Consider the following 24,959-nt stretch of genomic DNA (forward strand, 5'->3'; position numbering starts at 1 on the left):
GGTTTTTCTTCTCTGTACGGCTGGAACAAATATGTAAAAATCAATTAAGAAAATCTGATTTCAGTACAGCTTTGTACAAACTTGTAGAAGACGAGTGTTCTTTAACACGTTTTTCATTAGATGAATTTACGTTTGTTGTGAAGAATGCCATATGATCGCTATGAAAATCGTGAAAGGTCTAATGAGCAGGGCGAAGTTCTCTATTAAACTTGAAAGCGCATAATGCAGTAGAGCAAAGTGAAAGGAAAAAAACTTAGTAATGAGACCAACACTGGCCTAGATTACCACGCCATCTATGAAGACTTCATCTGCAAGACTCGTGTAACGACGAAGACGCAGTTAAAACTTTTAGTGACGTTCCTTATTATGAAAAGAGAGCAAGTCGACATTATCAAGCGCTCGTTCGGAAACTACACTGTGCAACAGATTTTAAAGGATCACATTTTCGAAACCCCGTAATTGACTTCCGTTGCGACGCAGAAGTTTGAAATATGGCTTAACCTTCCTCTGTAAGGATGCAAAACCATGCCTTCTTCCTACGTTACCGTCGGGTTCAGAAGTTCATGCAAGTTTTAATGTCACATTGGCACCAAATTTCTCCGAAATTCTGCCCGTCACCGTGGACATGCCAAACGATGGGAAGGTCACCACACCCCGTCTTACATTTCACTCTTTCTTTTGATTCCCCTGCGATGGAGGTCAGAACGGTGAAACGGTGACACCCAGCGTTAAAATCAATCGGTTGTCTTACGTGTGGACGATTAAAAAAAGTATTTCAGATAAACCGCCGCTCAGAATCGACACGAGAAGGCCTCAGGGGATGGAACAAATGACATCAATGAAACCACCCTTTTCCTTGGGGTTCTGATTACCGCACATTTCGTGGTCGAAAACAACACATGTATGTCCCCCCGATCTACTACCATGTTACATGAACTGAGATTTTTCATAACGAAGCGGCATGGTATAGTTGAAGCAATTTCATGAATAGGCAAGAGGAGACATACAAACTAAGATATTCTGCATTCAGTGCTGTATCAAACATTTCTGGAAGTTTTTTTACCCTTTTGTGCAACTAATTTATAAACACTGTGTATTTGCATATGTATTATCGATTGACTCGTATGTCGAGACGCCGAGCAACATAACATTCTAAGAGAGTCCACTGGGAAATTCTTGCGGACTCTTAGATATACAGGGTGTTCATAAATTACTTCTACAAAAGTAATCCTTAATCGAGAAAATGGTAAATAACTTACAGAACCATTCTTCAAGTTTTGTTTACCAATTTTCAATGTAGCTACCCTTTGCGAAACGACAAATATCCCACCTCTAATCAATTTCCCGCAAAATCCTATGAAGCAAGTCTTTAAACCGAGCGAGGTGGCGCAGTGGTTAGCACACTGGACTCGCATTCGGAAGGACGACGGTTCAATCCCGTCTCCGGCCATCCTGATTTAGGTTTTCCGTGATTTCCCTAAATCGCTTCAGGCAAATGCCGGGATGGTTCCTTTGAAAGGGCACGGCCGATTTCCTTCCCCATCCTACCCTCACCCGAGCTTGCGTTCCGTCTCTAATGACCTCGTCGTCGACGGGACGTTAAACACTAACCTCCTCCTCCTCCTCCCCCCCCGCAAGTCTTTAAGTATGGCGGCAACTGCTTTTATAATCCGTTGTCGCAGTTCGTCGATGTTTCTCGGCAGTGGAGGAAAAAAAAAACTGCCTTTAATGTAAGCCCATATTTAGAAGTCCATTGGGTTAAATCAGATGATCGTGATGGCCAGGATTTGTTGCGCCACGTCCAATCCATGTCGGCACATTCCTACGGAGATATGCAACTACTTTGCGATGATAATGTTGTGGCGCGCCATCTTGCTCGAAAATAAATTCTGTGCCCGTATCCTACTAAGACAGAGGCACTTCTTTTTATTTATTCGCACTACGAATGTAAAACTGCCGAACTTGTTCAACTGCTGCGTTAGAGGCTGCTGGCCCACACTGGCTCGGTGTCCTATGTGATACACAGCCAGTTTCGATGAAACGATTGGATCAATTAACAAGCTTGACTTTGAGGTGGTGGCTTGCGATATTTAGTCCCGAATTGTCTCTGCACTATAGTAGCGGATTTGAATTCATGAAACCATAAACAACCCTGTACAAGCTCTGCACCATTATACTACTCTATGATGACTGTTGGAATAACTCATTCGCGCATGCAGCCTAGCGAGAACGTAGGGAACTAACAGTGTTAGGCAGGAATAAAACTAAGATATTCTGCATTCAGTGCTGTATCAAACATTTCTGGAAGTTTTTTTACCCTCTTCATAATTAAAGGCTACTTTTGTGCAACTAATTTATAAACACTGTGTATTTGCACATGTATTATCGATTGACTCGTATGTCGAGACACCGAGCAACATAAAATTGTAAGAGAGCCTTATCGCAGTCAGTTCCAAGTAACTTCTCACTTCAGCATAACAGTGGAAGTCTACGTTTCCTTCCGCTCACCAAACCATGAGGGAAAAACAAATAACATCATTTTCTTCTGCAGGTTTTCAAAGCAGGATAATTCACGTATCGACTAAGAGAAGAAACTTAGGGCGTAAGAAAGGCAGAATGAGTGGAAATGGAAATGAGCGTATGGCGCCAGCGGGCGGGAGTTCCCAATCGGGAAGCTCGGCCGCAAAGTGTAGGTCTTATTGAGCACGACGCCACACTGGGCGACCTGCGCGTCGACAATGGGGATGAAATGATTATGAGGACAGCACACCACCCAGTCCCTGAGGGGAGAAAATCTCCCTCCCCAGCCGGGAATCGAACCCGGGCACCCGTGCGTGGCAATACAGCGCGCTGACCGTTCAGCTAATGGGGAGGACAGAATGAGTGGAGTCTTAGGCTAAGACCAACACCCAGTCGCCGAGCGAACAAAATCTCCAATCCGCCAGGAATCGAAACCGGGGCCCCGCGATCTACAGGTAGCGACGCAAACCACTAGATAACTACCTTGGGAAAGTGAAAGGGGGGAGGGGGGATGATAGCATAATGGCAACCGGAAAAATTCACCAGGAAATGTAGCCCACATACTAAGGAAAGTGCGTACAAACCCCTCCTCAGCCCTGGATCCGCACTAGGTACTAATGACTGAGAAGCTCCTAAGAAGAGAGACGTTTCGTCAGGAGTTCCTTTATCAAGCGCAAATCCTCATCCAGCACCAGTGGCAGAACCTGCTAGAGAGACTTGTGCATCACGGTGTGGTTTACACTTAAAAACTGCGAGAGCGAACGCTACTATAGTCCCATTAGAATTACTTGATAGTTGACACTTCACGGGCTGGAGCTGCTCTCCTCTATTCAGAGTGCTCAACGTCACGCCCGAACCGTTCGCCGTTGCTAAACTGCCGCAACAATTGGTCAGTTCATCTTTTCCGGCTTTCTTTCTTCTTGTGTTTGGATCTCGAATCCTGAATCTGGCCCTTTAATATCGTATTCCATCTCACATGATGAGAACAGAAAAAACACACGCACAATTCTAACGATATTCATGCGATTCATTCACAGCACTAATCAAACGCTACTGGATCTTTCCGCACTACACGCGAGCAGCGTCACATCTAGCTGTTAGAATCTCAGAGATCAGCTTACATTACAAAAAGTCTGGGCGAGTAGTGGTTAGTGCATTAATCTGTCGTACAAAAGGTTTTGAGTTCGAAACTCGTCGAACACTGCGAAATACTTTATTTGTCAATCTAAACGAAAAACTTTCGTTATTTTTATTGAGTTAATTTAAATATTCATTTTTTAATTTCTAATGCTTTGCCGCATCACTTTTATTGTCGTATTGACTTTCTTTGGAAATTTGTGGTAAGGACTATGGAACCAAACTGCTGAGGTCATCGGTCCCTAGGCTTACACCGTAATCAATGTAACTTAACATAACTTACGCTAAGAGCAACACGCACATCCATGTCCGAGAGAGGACTCGAACCTCCGACGGAGTGACTTTTTATTTGCCATTATTTTTCTTTCTTAACTCTTTTTTTAATTTGGAATGCCAGTATCGTGTATAATCTACAACTAAGTCCCAACCAGGAATGCTCATTGGTCGGTAAAGCGGCAGTTCGTGTAGCTATTGTGAGGATAGTTCCAGGTAACCAACGAATGAGTTAAATTACAATAAGTTGTTTAGTGCTGAAACTGACATATTTCTGTCTGGGTTGGGTTGTTTGAGGGAGGAGACCAGACAGAGAGGTCATCGGTCTCACCGGATTAGGGAAGGACGGGGAAGGAAGTTGGCCGTGCCCTTTCGAAGGAACAATCCCAGCATTTGCCTGGAGCGATTTAGGAAATCACGGAAAACCTAAATCAGGATGGCCGGACGCGGGATTGAACCGTCGTCCTCCCGAATGCGAGTCCAGTGTGCCAGCCGCTGCGCCGCCTCGCTCGGTTTTCTGTCTGGGACTTGCTCGTAGAGGTTAGCTTTAATCACCGAGAAAAGGTGATCATGATTTTACAGAGTTAGGCAAATAAAAGTGGTCCGTACAAGTGGATACTATTGGACGTGAATATGGGCATATAACCACACCCCGTGACGGGCACACCACGTATACGCCCACCACGTGATCCACACCGGTTCAGAGGGTACTGCAGGCTGTCAGTGTGAGTGGCGTAGTGCAAAAGGGACGATGGTACTCCCAGTGGAGTAACGGGTGTTCGTTGTGGAAAGTTACGTGACAACAAAGTCTTGGAAACGATGTGGTTAGTTGTTTGTTGAGAAGTTTAATGGTCTCAAAGTGCCAGCCAGCAATTAGTGTCATGCAGCGCTTAGTCCGAAAACCGCGGCAGATAGGCGCTGTTCTGAAAGTCAAAAAACTTTCCCAAAACGTGCCCGCACACCAGAAAATGTGTCTGCAGTTCACCAGAAAATGCTTCAGAGATATAAGAAATCGACCCGACACCTGTCGCAAGATACCAGCATATCACGCAATTATGTGGACACTTATTGCTCCATCCTGTAGTTCTACCGCTGATTGTTGAACGCCGCTTTTTCGGACATATGGCATATCATAAGGCTGTGGTTAGCTTTGGACATGGATTTTAATTCAGGGCTACAAAACGCGCCTTCTGCCGCATTTCAGTCATTTGCTACTTAAAATCAACTGTCGACAGCACATCTCGAATTTCCGTCAACCTCGTGGCAGCCGCTTCCAACACTGCTCTGCGTTACACGTTAACAGCACTTATGAAGCGACCTGCCGTGTTTATGTGTTAGCTTGTTAGCTTCCGAGCAGTATTCTGCAGCGAATGTGGCAACACTGTAGCGGCAAGTGACAGACTTCAACTATCAACCAATTTTAATCGGACTATGGGAGTCTGTATCTCGTGAAAATATCATAGTGGTAAAATTAGAACGATTCGAATTCTCACAGAGGCGGACCAACAACCTATCGACTGGAACAGGAAGGGCTGAGGGACCGAGTGGTTCACGAGATACCCTCCGCCACTTTCCGTACAGTGACTTACTGAGTATAGCTGCAGATGCAACAGCCCAAGGTAAAACGGGGTGGGGGCGAGTAGAAAGGTAACTTATTTCCGCAGTAAGAACTTTTTATAACTCTTTCGATTATAATTCAAATAATCATTCGAGTGACAACAATGCGCCACTACTTGCTGATGGCGGATATTTGAAAGAAAGAAATTTTTGCCCTTTGATACAACAGTCTCGACGTTGAGGCCGTGATGTTGACTGTTGGGGGAGTTCACAGGACAGACAGCGGTCCAAGACGAGAGCGCGCCCGCACGCCTAACAAGCCACACGAAGCCGAGTAATAATCGCCGGATTATGGCGGGGCAGGGGTGGGGGGTTATACGACAGTGTCGTTAAGTCCGCGGCTGCTTTTGTTTTCGCACAGTTACGGTTTGCCGCCACTAAACTCGCTGAGGCGCCGCATTAACAGCCTACAACACACCATTTTTGGCAAACAATGGGCTCTATGCGATAGTAAAAATTTTAACACCACAGTGAAAATCGAGAATATCTTTTGAATAAACAGATAGAATTATTTAGAGAATTACTGAGAACATAACACAACACACAAGAGGGCACAGAACCAACACGTAACACAACGATGTACCGTAACCTTATTCGAATATCAGATCAGACGCGTGTTTAATTATTCGTCTGTACGATATACGTGTGAACATACCCTTTCCTTGCAGCATTCTGGTATTGATTCTTCCAGACTATAGGAAAAACAAATATTAATTGAGCAGCTCAGGTTTCCCGGGACGCTGGACAGCATGTAAATACACTCCTGGAAATTGAAATAAGAACACCGTGAATTCATTGTCCCAGGAAGGGGAAACTTTATTGACACATTCCTGGGGTCAGATACATCACATGATCACACTGACAGAACCACAGGCACATAGACACAGGCAACAGAGCATGCACAATGTCGGCACTAGTACAGTGTATATCCACCTTTCGCAGCAATGCAGGCTGCTATTCTCCCATGGAGACGATCGTAGAGATGCTGGATGTAGTCCTGTGGAACGGCTTGCCATGCCATTTCCACCTGGCGCCTCAGTTGGACCAGCGTTCGTGCTGGACGTGCAGACCGCGTGAGACGACGCTTCATCCAGTCCCAAACATGCTCAATGGGGGACAGATCCGGAGATCTTGCTGGCCAGGGTAGTTGACTTACACCTTCTAGAGCACGTTGGGTGGCACGGGATACATGCGGACGTGCATTGTCCTGTTGGAACAGCAAGTTCCCTTGCCGGTCTAGGAATGGTAGAACGATGGGTTCGATGACGGTTTGGATGTACCGTGCACTATTCAGTGTCCCCTCGACGATCACCAGTGGTGTACGGCCAGTGTAGGAGATCGCTCCCCACACCATGATGCCGGGTGTTGGCCCTGTGTGCCTCGGTCGTATGCAGTCCTGATTGTGGCGCTCACCTGCACGGCGCCAAACACGCATACGACCATCATTGGCACCAAGGCAGAAGCGACTCTCATCGCTGAAGACGACACGTCTCCATTGATCCCTCCATTCACGCCTGTCGCGACACCACTGGAGGCGGGCTGCACGATGTTGGGGCGTGAGCGGAAGACGGCCTAACGGTGTGCGGAACCGTAGCCCAGCTTCATGGAGACGGTTGCGAATGGTCCTCGCCGATACCCCAGGAGCAACAGTGTCCCTAATTTGCTGGGAAGTGGCGGTGCGGTCCCCTACGGCACTGCGTAGGATCCTACGGTCTTGGCGTGCATCCGTGCGTCGCTGCGGTCCGGTCCCAGGTCGACGGGCACGTGCACCTTCCGCCGACCACTGGCGACAACATCGATGTACTGTGGAGACCTCACGTCCCACGTGTTGAGCAATTCGGCGGTACGTCCACCCGGCCCCCCGCATGCCCACTATACGCCCTCGCTCAAAGTCCGTCAACTGCACATACGGTTCACGTCCACGCTGTCGCGGCATGCTACCAGTGTTAAAGACTGCGATGGAGCTCCGTATGCCACGGCAAACTGGCTGACACTGACGGCGGCGGTGCACAAATGCTGCGCAGCTAGCGCCATTCGACGGCCAACACCGCGGTTCCTGGTGTGTCCGCTGTGCCGTGCGTGTGATCATTGCTTGTACAGCCCTCTCGCAGTGTCCGGAGCAAGTATGGTGGGTCTGACACACCGGTGTCAATGTGTTCTTTTTTCCATTTCCAGGAGTGTAGATGATGTGCCCAAATTTGACTCCTGAGGAGGGGAGGGGGGGGGGGGGGGGGGGAACGGAGTTTTCTAAAAAAATCAAAATTTTAGCAAGATGTAAAATATTCAGGATCAGTAATAAAAACCATCATCAATTACACAGCCATTCCCTGTCGCATCGCGGATTTCTTTCTGCGATTAGATATCAGTCACATCTTTCACACGAATGAAGCTCAGTTTCAAAACATTCTGCTTCTATCATATCTAAGTATCAGTCTTCCCTGAAACTACCAAAATGTGATGAGAACTTTTCGGCAGTTACAGACTGGTTTTAAAACAACTGATCTTCCCCGATGTCGCGTTCTGCCACTATTTCCATACTACTGTAAATAATTCGTGTCTTTATTTTACAACCATGACATTAATCTGATGGTATTCATATCTGTCAGCTCTTGCCTTCTTCGGAATTGAGGGTGTTTCGCCTGTCTCATATATTGCACAACAACTGGAATAATTTTGTTATGACGGCACTCCCAGTAATTCTGAGGGAATATCGTTTACTTCAATGGCCTAGTTTCGAGTGCTCTGTCAAATTATCCTCGCAGTATCGCATCGTCCTCTTCTCTTTCTATAAGACTGTCCTCCCCAAGTTTACTTCCCCTCTATAGAACCTAATATATATTTTCGTTTTCGCTTTCTCTTCTTTACTTAGTACTGGATTACCACCTGTGCGTTTGGTATTCATTTCTAAAGGTCTCTAGTTGTCCTATCTCAGCCCTAGTTACGCATGCTTTTACAGCCTTGCATTTGTTGTCTAGCCATTCCTGCATAGCCATTTTGCACTGTCAATTTCGTTTTTTAGGCGACTATATTTCGTTTCGCCCGCTTCACTCATTGCATAATTGTATTTTCTCCTTTCGTCAGTTAAATTCAGCATCTACTGTGATAATAAAAGATTTATTCTTGGTCTTGTGTTTTTACTTATGTTATCTTCTTCTGCTATGCCTGTTTCATCATCTCTCAAAGCTATCCATTTGTCTTTTACTGTATTCCTTTCTCATGTTTCAGTCGAACGATGACATTCTCAATGAAATTCGACAATTTCTGGATCCTATTTATCGACCGTTCCGCAATTTCTTGCATTTTTAGTCTGTTGTCATAATCAGTAAACTATGGTCAGAGACGCATAGACGATGACTTTCCCTTGAAATACCTTGCAGTTGAAATTATGGTTCTGAAATGTGTATTACCATCGTATAAATCTATCTGAATCCTTTCATTGTTCCCAGGTCACTTCCACATTTACAGTGTTATTTGACGATTCTTAAACCTAGTGTTTGCGATGATTTAAATTATGCTCTGAGCAGAATTATACACGTTGACTTTCTTCTTCATTGCCTTCCCCCAGTCCATGTTGTTCCACTTTTTCCTTCTCTTTCTTTTCCTACTGCCGATGTGTGGGTAAATTGAATTCCTAAGGGACCAAACTACTGAGGTCACCGGTCCCTAGACTTATACTTTAACTTATGCCAAGAACCACACACACACACACACACACACACACACACACACACACACACACACACACACACACACCCTTCGGAGGACTCGGGAGGGTCGGTGCAATCAGTCACATGTCGCCTCAAACCGCGTGGCCACCCCGCGAGGCTTTCCTACTGCCGTATTCCAGTCACCCGTCGCAAATGTTCTGCTCCATTAACTATCGGAATAATTTATTTTACCCTATCAAATATTCTTTCAATCTCTTCATCGTCTATGGCTGTACATGGCATATAAAATTGTATTACTATGGCGGGTGCTGGATTTGTATCTATCTTAGCTATGGTAGTGCGTTCACTATGCTGTTCACGGTAGCTTACTCTCATCTGTTTTCTTATTCGTTATTACGCCAACTCGTGCATTAATCGTATTCATACCATTGGTAGTGTTTTATTCTGTTTGATAATGCAACATATACAACCATAACAAAACGCTTTAATGAATATCAGGAAAAAAAATGGTTCAAATGGCTCTGAGCACTATGGGACTTAACAGCTGTAGTCATCAGTCCCCTAGAACTTAGAACTACTTAAACCTAACTAACCTAAGGACATCACACACATCCATGCCCGAGGCAGGATTCGAACCTGCGACCGTAGCAGTCGCGCGGTTCCGGACTGCGCGCCTAGAACACGAGACCACCGCGGCCGGCTTAATACCAGCACCGTATCTTGGCAAGGGCGATGAATGTCATCATCTTAACATCACAATATACCGCACAACATTTTGACAGATCACTAACTGCATCGTTCTTCTTGACACTAGGCTCATAGTCCCATAAACCGGTGCTACTAAAACCAGCGATACTGATTTCAGAGACTAAAATTTAGTTACTCGCTTTTTAGGCCAGGGTACCAAAATTCAGCTCCGCAATACCTTCATCGTGATCAGATTAGATACGACTGCAAATTTATCGCGATAACGCACCGTTACAACGAACAGTCCCCTCTTTGGTATTCTTGAGATTACACATGTCAACATACACTACTTGAATTTCGACCGAGCGAGGTGGCGCAGTGATTAGCACACTGGACTCGCATTCGGAAGGACGACGGTTCAAACTCGCCTCCGGCCATCCAGATTTAGGTTTTCCGTGATTTCCCTAAATCATATCACGCAAATGCCGGGATGGTTCCTTTGAAAGGACACGGCCGACTTCCTTATCTATCCTTCCTTAATCCTCGCTGTTTGGTTCCCTCCCCCCAACCAACTAACCAACCAATTTCGATAGAAGCTGTTCAGAACGAATAGCAGAAACACATCCACTACTTTATCACCTAGTATCCGAAACGAAGAATCGGCGCTACTCAGGTAAAAATTTTCACCGCAGATTACGCCACCAAAGGCGTGAGATTGCACAGCACAAGAAGGAAGGATTCGTATCGAATACAATTCTGGTCTTCAGGCTAGTTTCTCAAACAATGCCCCAATTCATTTCTTCACCCGTCCCCCGAGGCAGAGGTGATTTCTTGCCTCTAACTACAACTGGAAGAGAGATTTTAAGGTCTCAGCGTATACATTACATACAGGCTTTAACATGATTAAGCCTAAAACAGGTGAAATAGTTTCTTGAAGGTGCCATACTCATAATCGTGTTTCGTAACCTTGTTAACGGTGCTTATTTTCAGTCTATTATGCACCATGGCGTCATATGCAGGGCCAAAGTGTATTTGTAAAGAATAGCCCAAAAAAGGAAGCACACATGTATCGGCCATTTCAGCTCAAGTAGGACGTAGTTTAAACTCTGCTATCACTGTATATACACAGCCATGGGATATGTGGCTAGCAATACTGACTCAATCATATTAACTGTAGCAATCGATGACTGAATATTAAATATACACAAAAAATGAAAATCGTCCAGAATATGTGGACCTGCTACAGAAGAATGCTGAAGATTAGGTGGGTAGATCACGTAACTAATGAGGAGGTATTGAATAGGATTGGGGAGAGGAGAAGTTTGTGGCACAACTTGACTAGAAGATGGGATCGATTGGTAGGACATGTTCTGAGGCATCAAGGGATCACCAATTTAGCATTGGAGGGCAGCGTGGAGGGTAAAAATCGTAGAGGGAGACCAAGAGATGAATACACCAAGCAGATTCAGAAGGATGTAGGTTGCAGTAGGTACTGGGAGATGAAGAAGCTTGCACAGGATAGAGTAGCATGGAGAGCTGCATCAAACCAGTCTCAGGACTGAAGACCACAACAACAACAACAACAACAACAAGTGGACCTGCAAGTTTCGTATTTAAATAGTGTACCGGGAGAACTGAACAATGAGAGAAAGAAACACCGTATGGTAAAATATTTGAAGCTCACTCATGTTATTCGATGCCAACGTTTCTTGCAGCAGTATAGAAATTTTTGCTATAGTATGCTACTTTTTTGTATATAGCCCGGCGTATCTCCTGTCTTCGTTTTTGTCCATTCTTTTAAAAAAAAATTCAGTCTTTTTTGTGAATTACGGAGCAAATAACATCAGCTCAGGTGTTCCTATGATGTATGAGGAAAGTAGACAGTACTAAATGAATTTCGATGCCGTGAGCCACTGTTGTGTCGAGAAGCTACTGAATAAAGCATTTAGCGCGACGGAACGAGGCCAAGATGGCAGGCTGCAGAGAGGCCAGACGATTTTACAGCAATCTGGCGCGGACGAAGCCGCAATCTAATTATGTAGAAGGGCACTGGGCGCAGCATTTGGCGTCGGGTCCCAGGCACCACGAGCAAAGCTACAGCCATTCGTTGGCACAAGCCTCCAAAGTCGTTTCATCGTAAATGCCTACCGCTATTAACAGTCGTTCAGCTACAAATCTGTTCTCATACTACCAGTCAAGCCTTTTAGATATCGTACAGAGCAACGTTCCTGTGCCTGCCGAAGTAAAATTCGACAGAATTCATCCTTTTCTGACAAAAAGTTGCGCGACTAGGTAATTTTTACAATAAAATTTAGTTGTCACGTTTGTGTTCGAGGTAACTGCACTGATCTTGGCAGAAAAAGTCGAGGTCGGGTATTTAGACGAATCAACTGAGATGGCTTTAATTAGATTCAGAGATAAGATATCGTGACAATATTCTCAGTGTTTCTGCTTATACAAAGGCTTTGAGGACTTAGTGGAACACATCTCAGGGTTTAAACATAATCCTGAGACGGAGGTATTTTGGAAACAGCAGATTTATGGCATTTACATACCATTAAAATGTCACCACCAGTGCCTCTTAAGTTCATAAAAAAACACTGTAATTTTAGTATGTGTTAAAGTCATTACAAGCGTGATGATGATGATGATGCTTTGGTTTGTGGAACGCTCAACTGCGCGGTCATCAGCGCCCGTACAAAGTCCCAATTGTTACACAGTTCAATTTATTTTTTCACAGTCCAATCCAGCCACTGTCACAAATTATGATGATGAAATGATGAGGACAACATAAATACCCAGTCCCCGGTCAGAGAAAAATCCCCAACCCGGCCGGGAATCAAACCCGGGACCCCGTGATCCAGGGGCAGCAACGCTAGCCACTAGACCACGAGCTGCGGACGATTTCATTTCAAGAGTGAACGCGATACTAAAGACCAGAATTAACATGGTACAGAGCAACATAAATGAACTGCCAGCTGAAGATGGAGTTTTCTACCAGAAAACCATTGTTAGCATTCAAAACAAACTCGGCACGCAGTAGATACGGTACATCGTCGTGTCTCAGGTGTGAGTTCACGGGACGCTAACCACAACTGAACGTTTTGCACCGTTATCATTTCAAATCATTTTATCCTCAACCTGTTCATTTCAGTACGTTTATTTCCATTTATTTAATCACAACAATGATAACTGTCTGCCTGGCACGGGGATAAAAGGATAAAATGTGTACCTGCTGAACTTATAATTGGTATACTTTCTTATTTACTAACGCTCTGATTCACACAGGTTACAACACAGTACATAAACGTTTACCGAAGTAAATTTTCTTTGCCTTAGTCTGAAACCAAGCACATATGATTCAGCTACAGCCGGCACGGTAGCTCAGCGTGTTCGCTCAGAGGGTTTAACAGCCCTCTGTAATAAAAAAACTGAGTTAATCGATTAATAACGAACTTAAACGGATGTCTTAAGACGTCCGCCCCGGGTAGATGCAACGAAAAAAATCGAACAAAATGAGATAAAAAAAGCTACCTCTAAATTTAGCTTCTTTATTTCGCGCCAATGCGTAAACCCTACTAATATTTTTACCTTTTAGTTTATTTAATATCAAACGTAAAATACTGCAGGGGCAACAAACAGAACATTTTTTTTGTAAATTGGTGTCTCTGAAACTGAAAAACTGCGTTTCTTACTATCGTCAGTTTTTAGGTACTCAACAAATACAACTGTCAGTAATTGTCAGTAAGTTGGCCGTTAATCATGAAAGAGATATTAAATAATATATGACGGTAGTATCTGTTCCCGGAAGAACAGTTACCGTTGATGGCCATGCAGCTTTTGCTAGAAATGAAATGATAATTAAATGGACACCCTAGCTGCAAACAGGCGTTGATATACTTCATTGGGGACATGTTGAAAATGTGTGCCCCGACCGGGACTCGAACCCAGGATCTGCGCGTTCGAGTCCCGGTCGGTGCACAGATTTTCAACATGTCCCCAATGAAGTATATCAACGCCTGTTAGCAGCTAGGGTATCCATTTAATTATCAGATATTAAATAGTTGAACAGAACTTTCTTATCTGCAGGAGGAAATGTTACGCCGTTAAGAGGAACTCCTAAAAAGTTGTATTAAAACAGTTGCAGGTGCGTTGGTTTGCTGACACTACTTCGTTCTCTTTAGTGATGTGAAATGAATACGAGCACGACCGTCAATATCTCTGAGACTGTTCACGAATATCCAATGAATTTATCAATGTGAGAGACCTGTGGTCTCTGCTGGCATATTACCAAGTAGCAATGTATTTACTATTTATTCGGTTTGCTACGCACAGTTGCCGTTGTCGCTGTGGAAATACCTTCACTTTAGTGAAGAAGCCTGTCATACGCTATCACCAAAACCTACAAAACAAAACTCAGTAATGCAGCAACCATCAGATGAGACACACTTATCACAGTGTGTTCAGTCTGTTCTGTCACGGTACAGGGAAGTACGCAAAAAAAATGCAAAACCGTGCCCTTAGAGGCATTGCCCAAAATGTCCAACACGATACGATAGAATGTACGGAGGGGGCGCTATTGGCTGTCTTACTTGGTCAAGAATTCCACGAATCTGGCGTACCACTCACGCGGCTGCGATGATCTAAACAACAAGGTCCACGTGAGTATCGAGCGGAGTCCCGCAAACTAGGCCCTTTATATGTCCCAAGAAAAGTAAGTCCAGTGGTGTCGTCCCCGGGGACTGAAGTGGCAGTGGAACAGGACAACTTCGACCATCCCATTGTTGTCCAAATCAAATGCAATTACTTATTAATGAGCCACAGTGGAACCAGCGTCCTTATACCAAAAAACTCGGAAAATATCCATAAATAACCTCAGAAATGTTGTCTGTGGAATTTAAATTCACTCAGTAACTACAGTTGTTCGCAGAAGCATTAAAACTGTGAATAATACAGGGTGATTCAAAAAGAATACCACAACTTTAAAAATGTGTATTTAATGAAAGAAACATAATATAACCTTCTGTTATACATCATTACAAAGAGTATTTAAAAAGGTTTTTTTTTCACTCAAAAACAAATTCAGAGATGTTCAATATGGCCCCCTCCAGACACTCGAGCAATATCAACCCGATACTCCAACTCGTTCCACACTCTCTGTAGCATATCAGGCGTAACAGTTTGGATAGCTGCTGTTATTTCTCGTTTCAAATCATCAATGGTGGCTGGGAGAGGTGGCCGAAACACCATATCCTTAACATACCCCCATAAGAAAAAATCGCAGGGGGTAAGATCAGGGCTTCTTGGAGGCCAGTGATGAAGTGCTCTGTCACGGGCTGCCTGCCTTGAACCAATTTCAGACGATAAGGTTTCATAACTAACCTTTTTCGTAGGACTCTCCATACAGTTGATTGTGGAATTTGCAGCTCTCTGCTAGCTCTGCTAGTCGGTTTTCCTGGGCTGCGAACAAATGCTTGCTGGATGCGAGCTACATTTTCATCACTCGTTCTCGGCCGTCCAGAACTTTTCCCTTTGCACAAACACCCATTCTCTGTAAACTGTTTATACCAACGTTTAATACACCACCTATCAGGAGGTTTAACACCATACTTCGTTCAAAATGCACGCTGAACAACTGTCGTCGATTCACGTCTGCCGTACTCAATAACACAAAAAGCTTTCTGTTGAGCGGTCGCCATCTTAGCATCAACTGACACTGACGCCTAGTCAACAGCGCCTCAAGCGAACAAATGTACAACTAAATGAAACTTTATAGCTCCCTTAATTCGCCGACAGATAGTGCTTAGCTCTGCCTTTTGTCGTTGCAGAGTTTTAAATTCCTAAAGTTGTGGTATTCTTTTTGAATCACCCTGTATAAATTTTATTGTAACACTGTGAGTTCAGGTTTTTTAAAAAAATTCTTAACAATTTCTTAGTTGTGTTGAACTGACTGCAACTTCGTTATTTCCACTTCCTGTACTGCTCGAAGAACTTTTCGATTACAGACCCAAATTTATGTGCAAAATAAATACATCTAACCAACGTAATTAATTAATTTCGGAACTATTTCATAACAATAGGGCTCTTGATATAGTTTAGCACCATACCAAAGATAAGCTACTGGGCCTCGAATTCCGGAGCGCAGGAAGAGGAAGACCGAATGTAGCCTCTATCTAACTTAGTGGAAGTACACGCAACACATTCAGAAAACTGATACCTGATGACAACTTGTGCGAGTCTTGCAATGAGACAGTAATTTCTGTATATTTAACGAAATTATAGCTCATATAATCCAATAACACTTCATGTAAGGATCACTTCTACCCATCAGAATGCGTAAATTCAATTGTGACTCGTATATACAGTTTCCCTACTGTTTCAGAGCTTGCTCATAAAACGAACGTTTTACGTGGGAGTGCGCGAGTAATCAAACGCTTCCGTGTAGACTAAATTAAACTGAAATCATCACAGACAATTCCGATACAAAGTCAGGCACACGTTTCGCACTAACATTCTCAAAATACTCAAAAATATTTGATCTAATCATCCAAAGGTGAGCGTTGTACACTGTGGTCATCTGCCGAGCGGTTCTAGGCGCTTCATTCTGGAACCGCGCGACCGCTACGGTCGCAGGTTCGAATCCTGCCTCGGGCATGGATGTGTGTGAGGTCGTTAGGTTAGGTAAGTTTAAGTAGTTCTAAGTCGTAGGGGACTGATGACCTCAGCTCTTAAGTCCCATAGTGCTCAGAGCTATTTGAACTGTGGTCATCTAATCGAAAGTATAATTAGTATTCTCGTAATATTGCGTTCACAGTTCTGTCCGAGGCGCTAATGTGTTATAGCCTACCCTCTGACTTTCTAAAATACTGCAGGCTTGTGGACGTAAGAATATAGAAAACGACAGAACAAACTGTGAGGATGGGTCGTAATTTGTGCTTGGGTAGCTCAGCTGGTACGACTATTGCCTATCTGAGGCAAGATTCATGTCCGATTCTTGATCCAGCACACAGTTCAGGGAGTTCCATACTAGAATAACAGTTTACTTGAAGATTTTAGCGAGTATCTCGCCTTTCAGATGTCATTGTGTTATTTCTAAAGTGCGTTCTATCAGCAAATACAGTGAATTACTGTTGTCTGCTGTGCGGCTGGTCCCGGCGGAGGTTCGAGTCCTCCCTCGGGCATGGGTGTGAGTGTGTGTGTTGTGGACTGACAAGACAGCCAGTCCACAGTGACGGGCAACCGAAAGGCACGCGTTTAAACTCACGCAGGCTGGCGTGAGGTCTGGAACAGGATACGTAATGAATGCTATAAAGAAAAGTACGTAGCTTCTGGAATACTTAACTTTAATCCACATTTGTAGAACATCGCTCTTGATGATAGATGTTACAACCACAATATCTATAGCAAAGGATTATGGCGCCTTGCTAGGTCGTAGCAATTGTAGCTGAAGGCTATGCTAACTATCGTCTCGGCAAATGAGAGCGTAGTTGTCAGTGAACTGTAGCTATGAACGTCGGCTGTACAACTCGGGCGAGTGCCAGGACGTCTCTCTAGACCTGCCGTGTGGCGGCGCTCGGTCTGCAATTACTGAAAGTGGCGACACGCGGGTCCGTCGTATACTAGCGGACCGCGGCCGATTTAAAAGGCTACCACTTAGCAAGTGTGGTGTCTGGCGGTGACACCACAGTTTGTCCTTAGGATAATGTAGGTGAAGTACTGTGTAAACGTAGGGACTGATGACCTTAGCAGTTAAGTCCCGTAAGATTTCACACACATTTGAACTTTTTTTTTGAACTGTTGTCTGCATTTTTAAATTGTGAGGGTACAAATTTTAGAACAGGAGTTGCTAAGAATAGGCTTGCACTCTGTACCCTGACTTGTGTACCATAGCATTGCCTAGCTCTACACTTCCCACACCACCGCATCATGCTGTCTGAGCTTGGGGGTGGGGTGGGGTGGGGTGGGAATTGCGAACACACCGACTTCAGATTGCAATGTAGTCGCACCGCATACGACTTGGTTTTGTATTTCATATTTTTTCAATAATTCAGATCACAAAAAACAAATTGCAGTGAAACTTCCTGGTAGATTAAAACTGTGTGCCGGACCGAGACTCGAACTCGGGACCTTTGCCTTTCGCGGGCAAGTGCTCTATCAACTGGGCTACCCAAGCACGACTCACGCCCCGTCCTCACAGCTTTACTTCCGCCAGTACCTCGCCTCCTACCTTCGAAACTTTACAGAAGCTCTCCTACGAATCTTGCTGAACTAGCACTGTATATACAATTTACACGTCTACACATGCTCCGCAAGCTGTTGTCCAGTCCATGATGGATTGTATTTTGTGCCAGTATCCATTTTATGTTCTATTGCCTTTGCGTTTCGAAGGTGGGTAGAACGAGGATTGTACTCTTCTGTATCCGCGCTTATCTTTTTTATCTTATTCTCATGATCACTACACAGTGGGATACAATGCTGGAAGCTGAATTGTCCCACCGTCTTCCTACCTTTCTACATTTATCCAACAGCGTTTCCTGAGTTTTGCGTCGCCCTTCTGGCAAGGATTCTCATTTAAGTTCCCCGAGCATTTCTGTTACGCTTTCGTACGGGCTATGCTGACCTGTTACTACCCTCGCAGCACGCCGCTTATTTAGTTCGATGCATACTGTCGTGCTTACTTGGGGGACTAGAACACTGGAGCAATACTGTAGATATGGTGGCACTTGCGTCTTTTATACTTTTCCCAGAATAAAAATTGAAGATCTTAGTTGCCGTGCTACTGACGTCATGTATTGTTTCCTTTTCACGACGTTTTGCAATATTAAGCCACGATAATAAATCGTGTGACAGGAAACAATAGTTAACCAATAAAGGGTTTCTCTTATTACTAATTCCGTTACATTACTTATTTGAAGAAACATTTTTAACGACCTGAGCAACCCGGCGTTGCCCAGGTATTTATTTATAGCTGTGCCCGAGACACCGTAGATTTGGAATTTATTATTTACTTATAAAGCTTCTTTCTCTACGTTTGAAGTACTATGATTGGGAACATGACTGAAGAGCTTGTTTGATTCATTAACACGGAAGAGTGTCACATAGAGTAGGCTGGCATTTAGGTCCATGCCCGCAACATGCAACATTTGACCTTTTGCTTTGTTTATAGGCATGGCATAACACAAACTCACCGGGAGTTGTACATGTTTAAAACGAAACGGCAAATTGTTAGGAATAAGTGGGATTCGGGGTATAGAAACTCGCTCGCCTCGCCATTTCCCATTAAAATTTCCTTTTGTATGACATGTTTCAGGGAATTAACTTTACGTCTCTGTGAGTAAAGGGTTGTGCAGAGCGAGATAAGACATGATGCTCTCGATGAGAGTATGACGCACCTTGCTGTCTGAAGGAGTTTCCATAGAGCGAGTTAAATCCTGATGTTCTTGAGTTGGAGCAAGTCTCAACCTCACGATCTTCATTGGATTCTTGACATCGCAAAGTCCTCAGTCTTTTAGCCATTCTGGTGTATTTAGAAAGATTCGAACGTTTTCTAGACACCCAAATTACAAAGTAAACTTAATAAATCCATTTTTCCTAGCAAAGAATATAAATGAAAGCTATCATAAAGACCTAAGCAATGTCGTTAAGTTTTTAATAGACAAAGTGAAATCTGTAAATTCATATGTCCTAGCCAAGTAAATTCAACGTTAGTTTGCATAAAAAAAGCTTGTGGCACTTAATTCTGTCACTTATGAAACTTCCGAAAATACATTTGTCACTGGGTTTAAAAAGTAATAGCGCCATCTATTGGTTCTTTGGTATACTATGAAACCAACAACGCCGGCTAGTGTACTACGCCGCTGTGATTAAACATCTGAACTACTAAACTGACAAGGTGGTTTTAGATAAAATTTAAAATTAGTAACTTTTTCGCGTGGCAATTTTGATAAAAAAAAGTAGATAGGTTGCCCGAAGCTACTCTCAAGTTACATGTGAAAACCCATGAAAATTTGTCTGTTAGTTTTGGAGATTAGTGTGTTCAGACAGACAGGATGGTTTTACGATTTCATTATTAGTAAAGATTTACCGACTCGATAACATGTATGGTCTAATGAGACTTATTACTTTAATCTACGTAATTAACGTTTCGTCCTTGACAAAATGCTCAATACTTGCTCAGTAATGCTATGGTTTTGTTACAGTCAGCACCACTTTGTTACAGGCATGCCTAGTTTACACAACACACGGTGCGCAATGTAGAACTCATTAAGGTTAATACAGAAACTGCTGCGAGATAAAACCGAGAATGGCCTACTGTGAACCTGAAAAATATGAAAATTTTTCTGTTGTCGTAACTTACTAATTAGTGAAGGCAGTTAAAACACAACGAGAAAAAAAGGTACACTATCTTTTAGTTGAAACTTTACTTTAGCGAGCCAAATAAAAAAAATACACCAATGGATATACCTCATTACTACAGACAGAGTAATGCTAGAAGCACTTTGAAATTGCGCTCCGATTTTGCTATAAATCGCCATAAATTTCGGAAGACAATTCGGATTTCGAGTCGCAGCTACAATCTAGCAAAGATAAACTTTGCCTATTAAATCATGCGTTTAACCTTAGATGTAAATTCAAGATTAATTTTATCCATTTTAAGTTTAGTTGAAGTCATGGCTGCGTCACATACAGCTATCCAAAGTCACAGGTAGTCGTTTCTTTCAAGATGAATAATGGAACACTGATGGTCCATGTAGAACACATCAATTCTCTTGGCGGAATCAATATTCATATTATAATGCATCTCTACTTCTACAGCTGTTTCGTAGATCTTAGGACGCCATAGATAGCGGTTCTAGGCGCTACAGTCTGAAACCGCGCGACCGCTACGGTCGCAGGTTCGAATCCTGCTTCGGGCATGGATGTGTGTGATGTCATTAGGTTGGTTAGGTTTAAGTAGTTCTAAGTTCTAGGGGACTGATGACCTCAGAAGTCAAGTCCCATAGTGCTGACAGCCATTTTTTTTGAACGCCATAGATAAACACGCTGCATGCCATTATGCCAGGTGCCATTTTTTTCTTCGATGTTTCTATGCTGCAGTTTTCACTGGTTTCTTTCTAAAGTGGGTGTACATAATTGAAACACAGATAATATAAATTGCATAACAATGTTTTTTGCAGATGACTGCCGCTTTCGTAAATATGTTAAAATGTTACATGAATTGTAATATAAACAAGTCAGCTACATGAGCTTTGTTTTACACAATTGTTCCTTTTTTAAACAAATCCCTATTAGTTACGAAACAGCTTTACAAAGAAAGAATTACGAAATAGTGTATCGTACATGTAAACTTTTTTCAAAACCCTGGCGAAACAAAATGTCTCCGTCATTGCCCCTAGGCAGATTCGCTTTGAAAGTAATTTGGTGACACTAAAAACCACCATTGTTGCCAGAATTTCAGCTCCGAACGGTAACGTGTAATTCTGCAATAGTCTTTGACATGAACAGTATATGGCAATACCTTTCGTATAGAAAACTTTCAAAACATAAACTCAGTGGTGTTCCTAGCTAATTTGTTGCTGCAGAAATATACAGTCCTTTGTACGGGAAACCGACCACAAAGACTGACGACTCACAATTTACGATAACAAAGTAAAACTAGCTGAATTTATTATCATTTGCATGAAGTAATGAAAAGTAAAAAAACAGAAATATCAAGTGCTTAGCGACGACTGCCTGTGTTAAATCGTAACCAATAAAAATACATGGAACAAAAGTGACGTAACGTGGCACGCGTAAGCAATTTTAATTTTCGTCCACCTTGCGGACGACAGAAGAGGTAGCATTAACTTATCGTACACTCACCACACGCTTTAGGGTCTACAAGAAAGCGATTATATAAAAACACATCCATAACGCACCATAGTGTCCTTCATACTGTAACCTGAGTGTGTTGTCTGTATCTGTGTTACAAGCCCCAAGCTTTGCCAAGATTGCGTGTGATTATCGAAGCACTACTTTTTGGTCCTTAACCATCAACCAACAGATGTCTGAAGGCATCGATCAGATGTGAGTAGAGTATTTGCATCAGCGTTTGTGGCCAAACAATATTTTACTGCAGTAGCGACCAAAGCGCCACTGTTGAATGTTTCTAATTTTTAATTTCGTATTATTATTATTGTAATATATGTTTGAACATCATCTTTTAGTGAGATGAGAGTGTTATGATCGCCGACAGGATCAATAAATTTCAGGTTATGGGAGTACAGACAGAAACGACCTTTGACATGGCAGAAACTTCTTAAAATTGCAAGTAATTATCAGCTCGGTGACGCTAAGACTGTGCGGTTGTTAGGGATGGGAAAATATTCGTGATGCCGACCAAAATCAAATACCAATAATCGAGACGAGGCAAAATTATATCAGGATATTTCAAAAGCTCTATTATTTCATATATGTTAGTAATCTCCAGCTAAGCACGCGTTAGCGAATTGAGAAGCGCTGTGTCTTATTTGTACAACAGCATGAAGTTCAACTCTTGTTACTGGAAACCAATAGTGATTACCTTAGTTACAACACTCGTAACTGTGAATCCCTCCACGTAGAACAAGGAAGAACAACTCGTACTCAAAGACATGTGAGCCATTTTGGGTCATTCTTTATAATGCACTGCGAACATACTTACATGTGTTGGCAAAGGAAAAGGGTTTTAGAGGATAGTTAAAATTATTTCTTGTTGATAAACGTGTCTGCAATACAAGGGAAAATGTTATCATATAGGATTAGTAAGTGCTCAACAATTAACGAGGATCTAGTAATCTGTTCACTGATATACCGTATATGCTGTGTTTATCTTTGCGAAAGAAGGTTTCTGATGTTCGTTTTCTGTTTTCTCTTCGAGATGCAAAGAACGAATGTGGTGCAACAGTAGTGGTGACAGATAGAGCGTCGGTAGGTGCCCATGTGTTACATTTCTCAACAACTTTATATAAAGCGATCATGTGTTTACTTGTATCAGAAGTGCAGTTAGTACAGTATCATGTTATAGTTACATCGTTGTTTGTCGTCCTTTTGGACGTTGTAATACCTTTGTAAACTACGTTCATATGGTTTTCTTTCCTAACCATGTACCGAGCGAGGTGGCTAAGTCAGTGAATGCGCTGGACTCGTATTTGGCGGGGGGGTGGGGGGTGGGGGGGGGGGGAGGAGTTTGTGGCTATCCTTGCTTGAGTTTCCCATGGTTTTCCCAAGTTGCTAGTGTGAATGCTGAGATAGTTCCATTGCTTAGGGCATTCCTATCCCCGTCTAATTCTACCCTACGTTGCGTGTGTGTTTTATGTATGTTTCCGTATCGCATACGACATGTCCGATACTGCTGTACTATATGGTCCAAAGACGAATAAATAAAATAAACTGGATCCCCTCTACAATCGTAAAGATAAAGTGATTTGAAATATGGCTGCACCGTCCGCTGAAAAGTAAAAAAAAGCATGAGTGGATCACAGATCAATGATTAAGTATTTTACGGTACTGGTAGAATTCTGAAATTCTTACCGCCATCAGATGCAGTAAAGCAACATATTTTGTCCATATGTTTCGAAACGATTAGAGTTTTATCCAACTTGTCATCGATGGAAAAGTAGAAGGGATACATGCTCTTGGAAAGAGAGGAGTTGCATGGGTCCAGAATCACAGATAATGGCTCGATATTGAACGAATTGCCACACTACAACAGCCTGGAGTCAAGAAGAATGTTCCATAATAGTTGTCAATCTTCTTTAAGGACATGCCAATAAAAATTATCATTGTTTCAAAAGCAATTTTTTTGTATCTCAGCAATATTGTGTTTATATCTCAGTAATACTTTCAAATGTTAGATTAGAGATTTAAACTTCGATCATCTCTGTAGTCTGTGTGACGGTCTTCTATCTCCTGGACCATGACAATTCGATCCATGTGTATAAAACTGGCACTAGCATTAATCGATCATAAAATTATTGCACCTAGGAGTGAAGGCGCTTCGGTCGTCTTATCGCGAGCTTTTATTGTGATATTTCACGAGGACATGCTGCACCACTTGATTGTATATGCACAACTGTCCTGGAAGCATTCACAGTGCGATGTGTTTTCCTTGACCACCACTATACTTGTTTGCCGTACCGTCACATCGTGTTTCCCATAACGGCCTAGGTGAAGTGCAATAATGACGTAGTCGGGTAAGGCACAATCCCGTTTTAAATCCGCACGGGAAATGAGCGCGGATGGTCGAGTATGCGATGCGGAGAGAAGACACGTCGAAAACGGCTCGTAACAACGGTGTTTGCTTCAGACATCAGGGCGGGTGCATTATCACGAATGTAACAGACAAATACAATGGACCACAGAAGCGCTGTATCGTGTTAATCTAGACAACGTGAGCAGTCGTAGCACCAAAGGGGCAATGTGACAGAAACTCACGGTTTGATAGGTAAGTACACGATGCGGTAGGCCGGTCTGTATGGTATGGTACCCAAGCTGTCAGACCGGCGGCGATTCTTGACGAGGTCGCTGTCGCGTTTCTTCATGAGGTCGAAATCGTGTTGCACTGCGTACGTGTAAGGCACCATTCCACTGCGACTCACTGTAATACCCGGCGCCCGTCAACAATCTGGGATCATCTCGCCTCGACACCGAGGTTTGTCAGAGCACGAACAAACTCGCACGAGGAAGGTCGGCTTGCTCGCGGGCTCGACTACATACTGAGTACAGGGTGCGCCGAAGTTTCCGGTGCGAACAGTCCGGGAAGTGACGCGCGTGAGCCGCCACAAACTCCAATCTTTGACGTCCGCGAGCGGCCGCGGCAGCCAGTAGACTGCCATCAGCTGAGTGACGGCCGTAGATAACTGACAGAACTCCCTGGTGGCCGGCCGCGCAACTAACCCGCTCATGCTAGCCGCGCGCCAGCCTAAAAAAAGTACCGTCTAAGGAAAACACAGCCAAGCCCACTCGCTCTTCACTACCCGCGGCCCCGCGCCTAATACACTCACCTACGAAATCTGAAGAACACGACAGCTATGACCA

General features: G+C 43.5%; 1 protein-coding gene across 1 annotated transcript in view; it reads right to left on the reverse strand.

Moving 5' to 3' along the window:
* Nucleotides 1–24,476, reverse strand: part of LOC126470633 (cAMP-specific 3',5'-cyclic phosphodiesterase-like) — a 929,897-nt gene extending 905,421 nt beyond the window's left edge. Inside the window, exon 1 of the mRNA XM_050098609.1 lies at nucleotides 24,357–24,476. Within this exon, the coding sequence (XP_049954566.1) occupies nucleotides 24,357–24,463 (107 nt within the window). The 5' untranslated portion in view covers nucleotides 24,464–24,476. The remainder of the gene's footprint in view (nucleotides 1–24,356) is intronic.
* Between the last annotated feature and the right edge of the window lie 483 nt (nucleotides 24,477–24,959).

The sequence above is a fragment of the Schistocerca serialis genome, chromosome 3, assembly GCF_023864345.2.
Source record: "Schistocerca serialis cubense isolate TAMUIC-IGC-003099 chromosome 3, iqSchSeri2.2, whole genome shotgun sequence".
In the NCBI taxonomy this organism is placed as follows: domain Eukaryota; kingdom Metazoa; phylum Arthropoda; class Insecta; order Orthoptera; family Acrididae; genus Schistocerca; species Schistocerca serialis.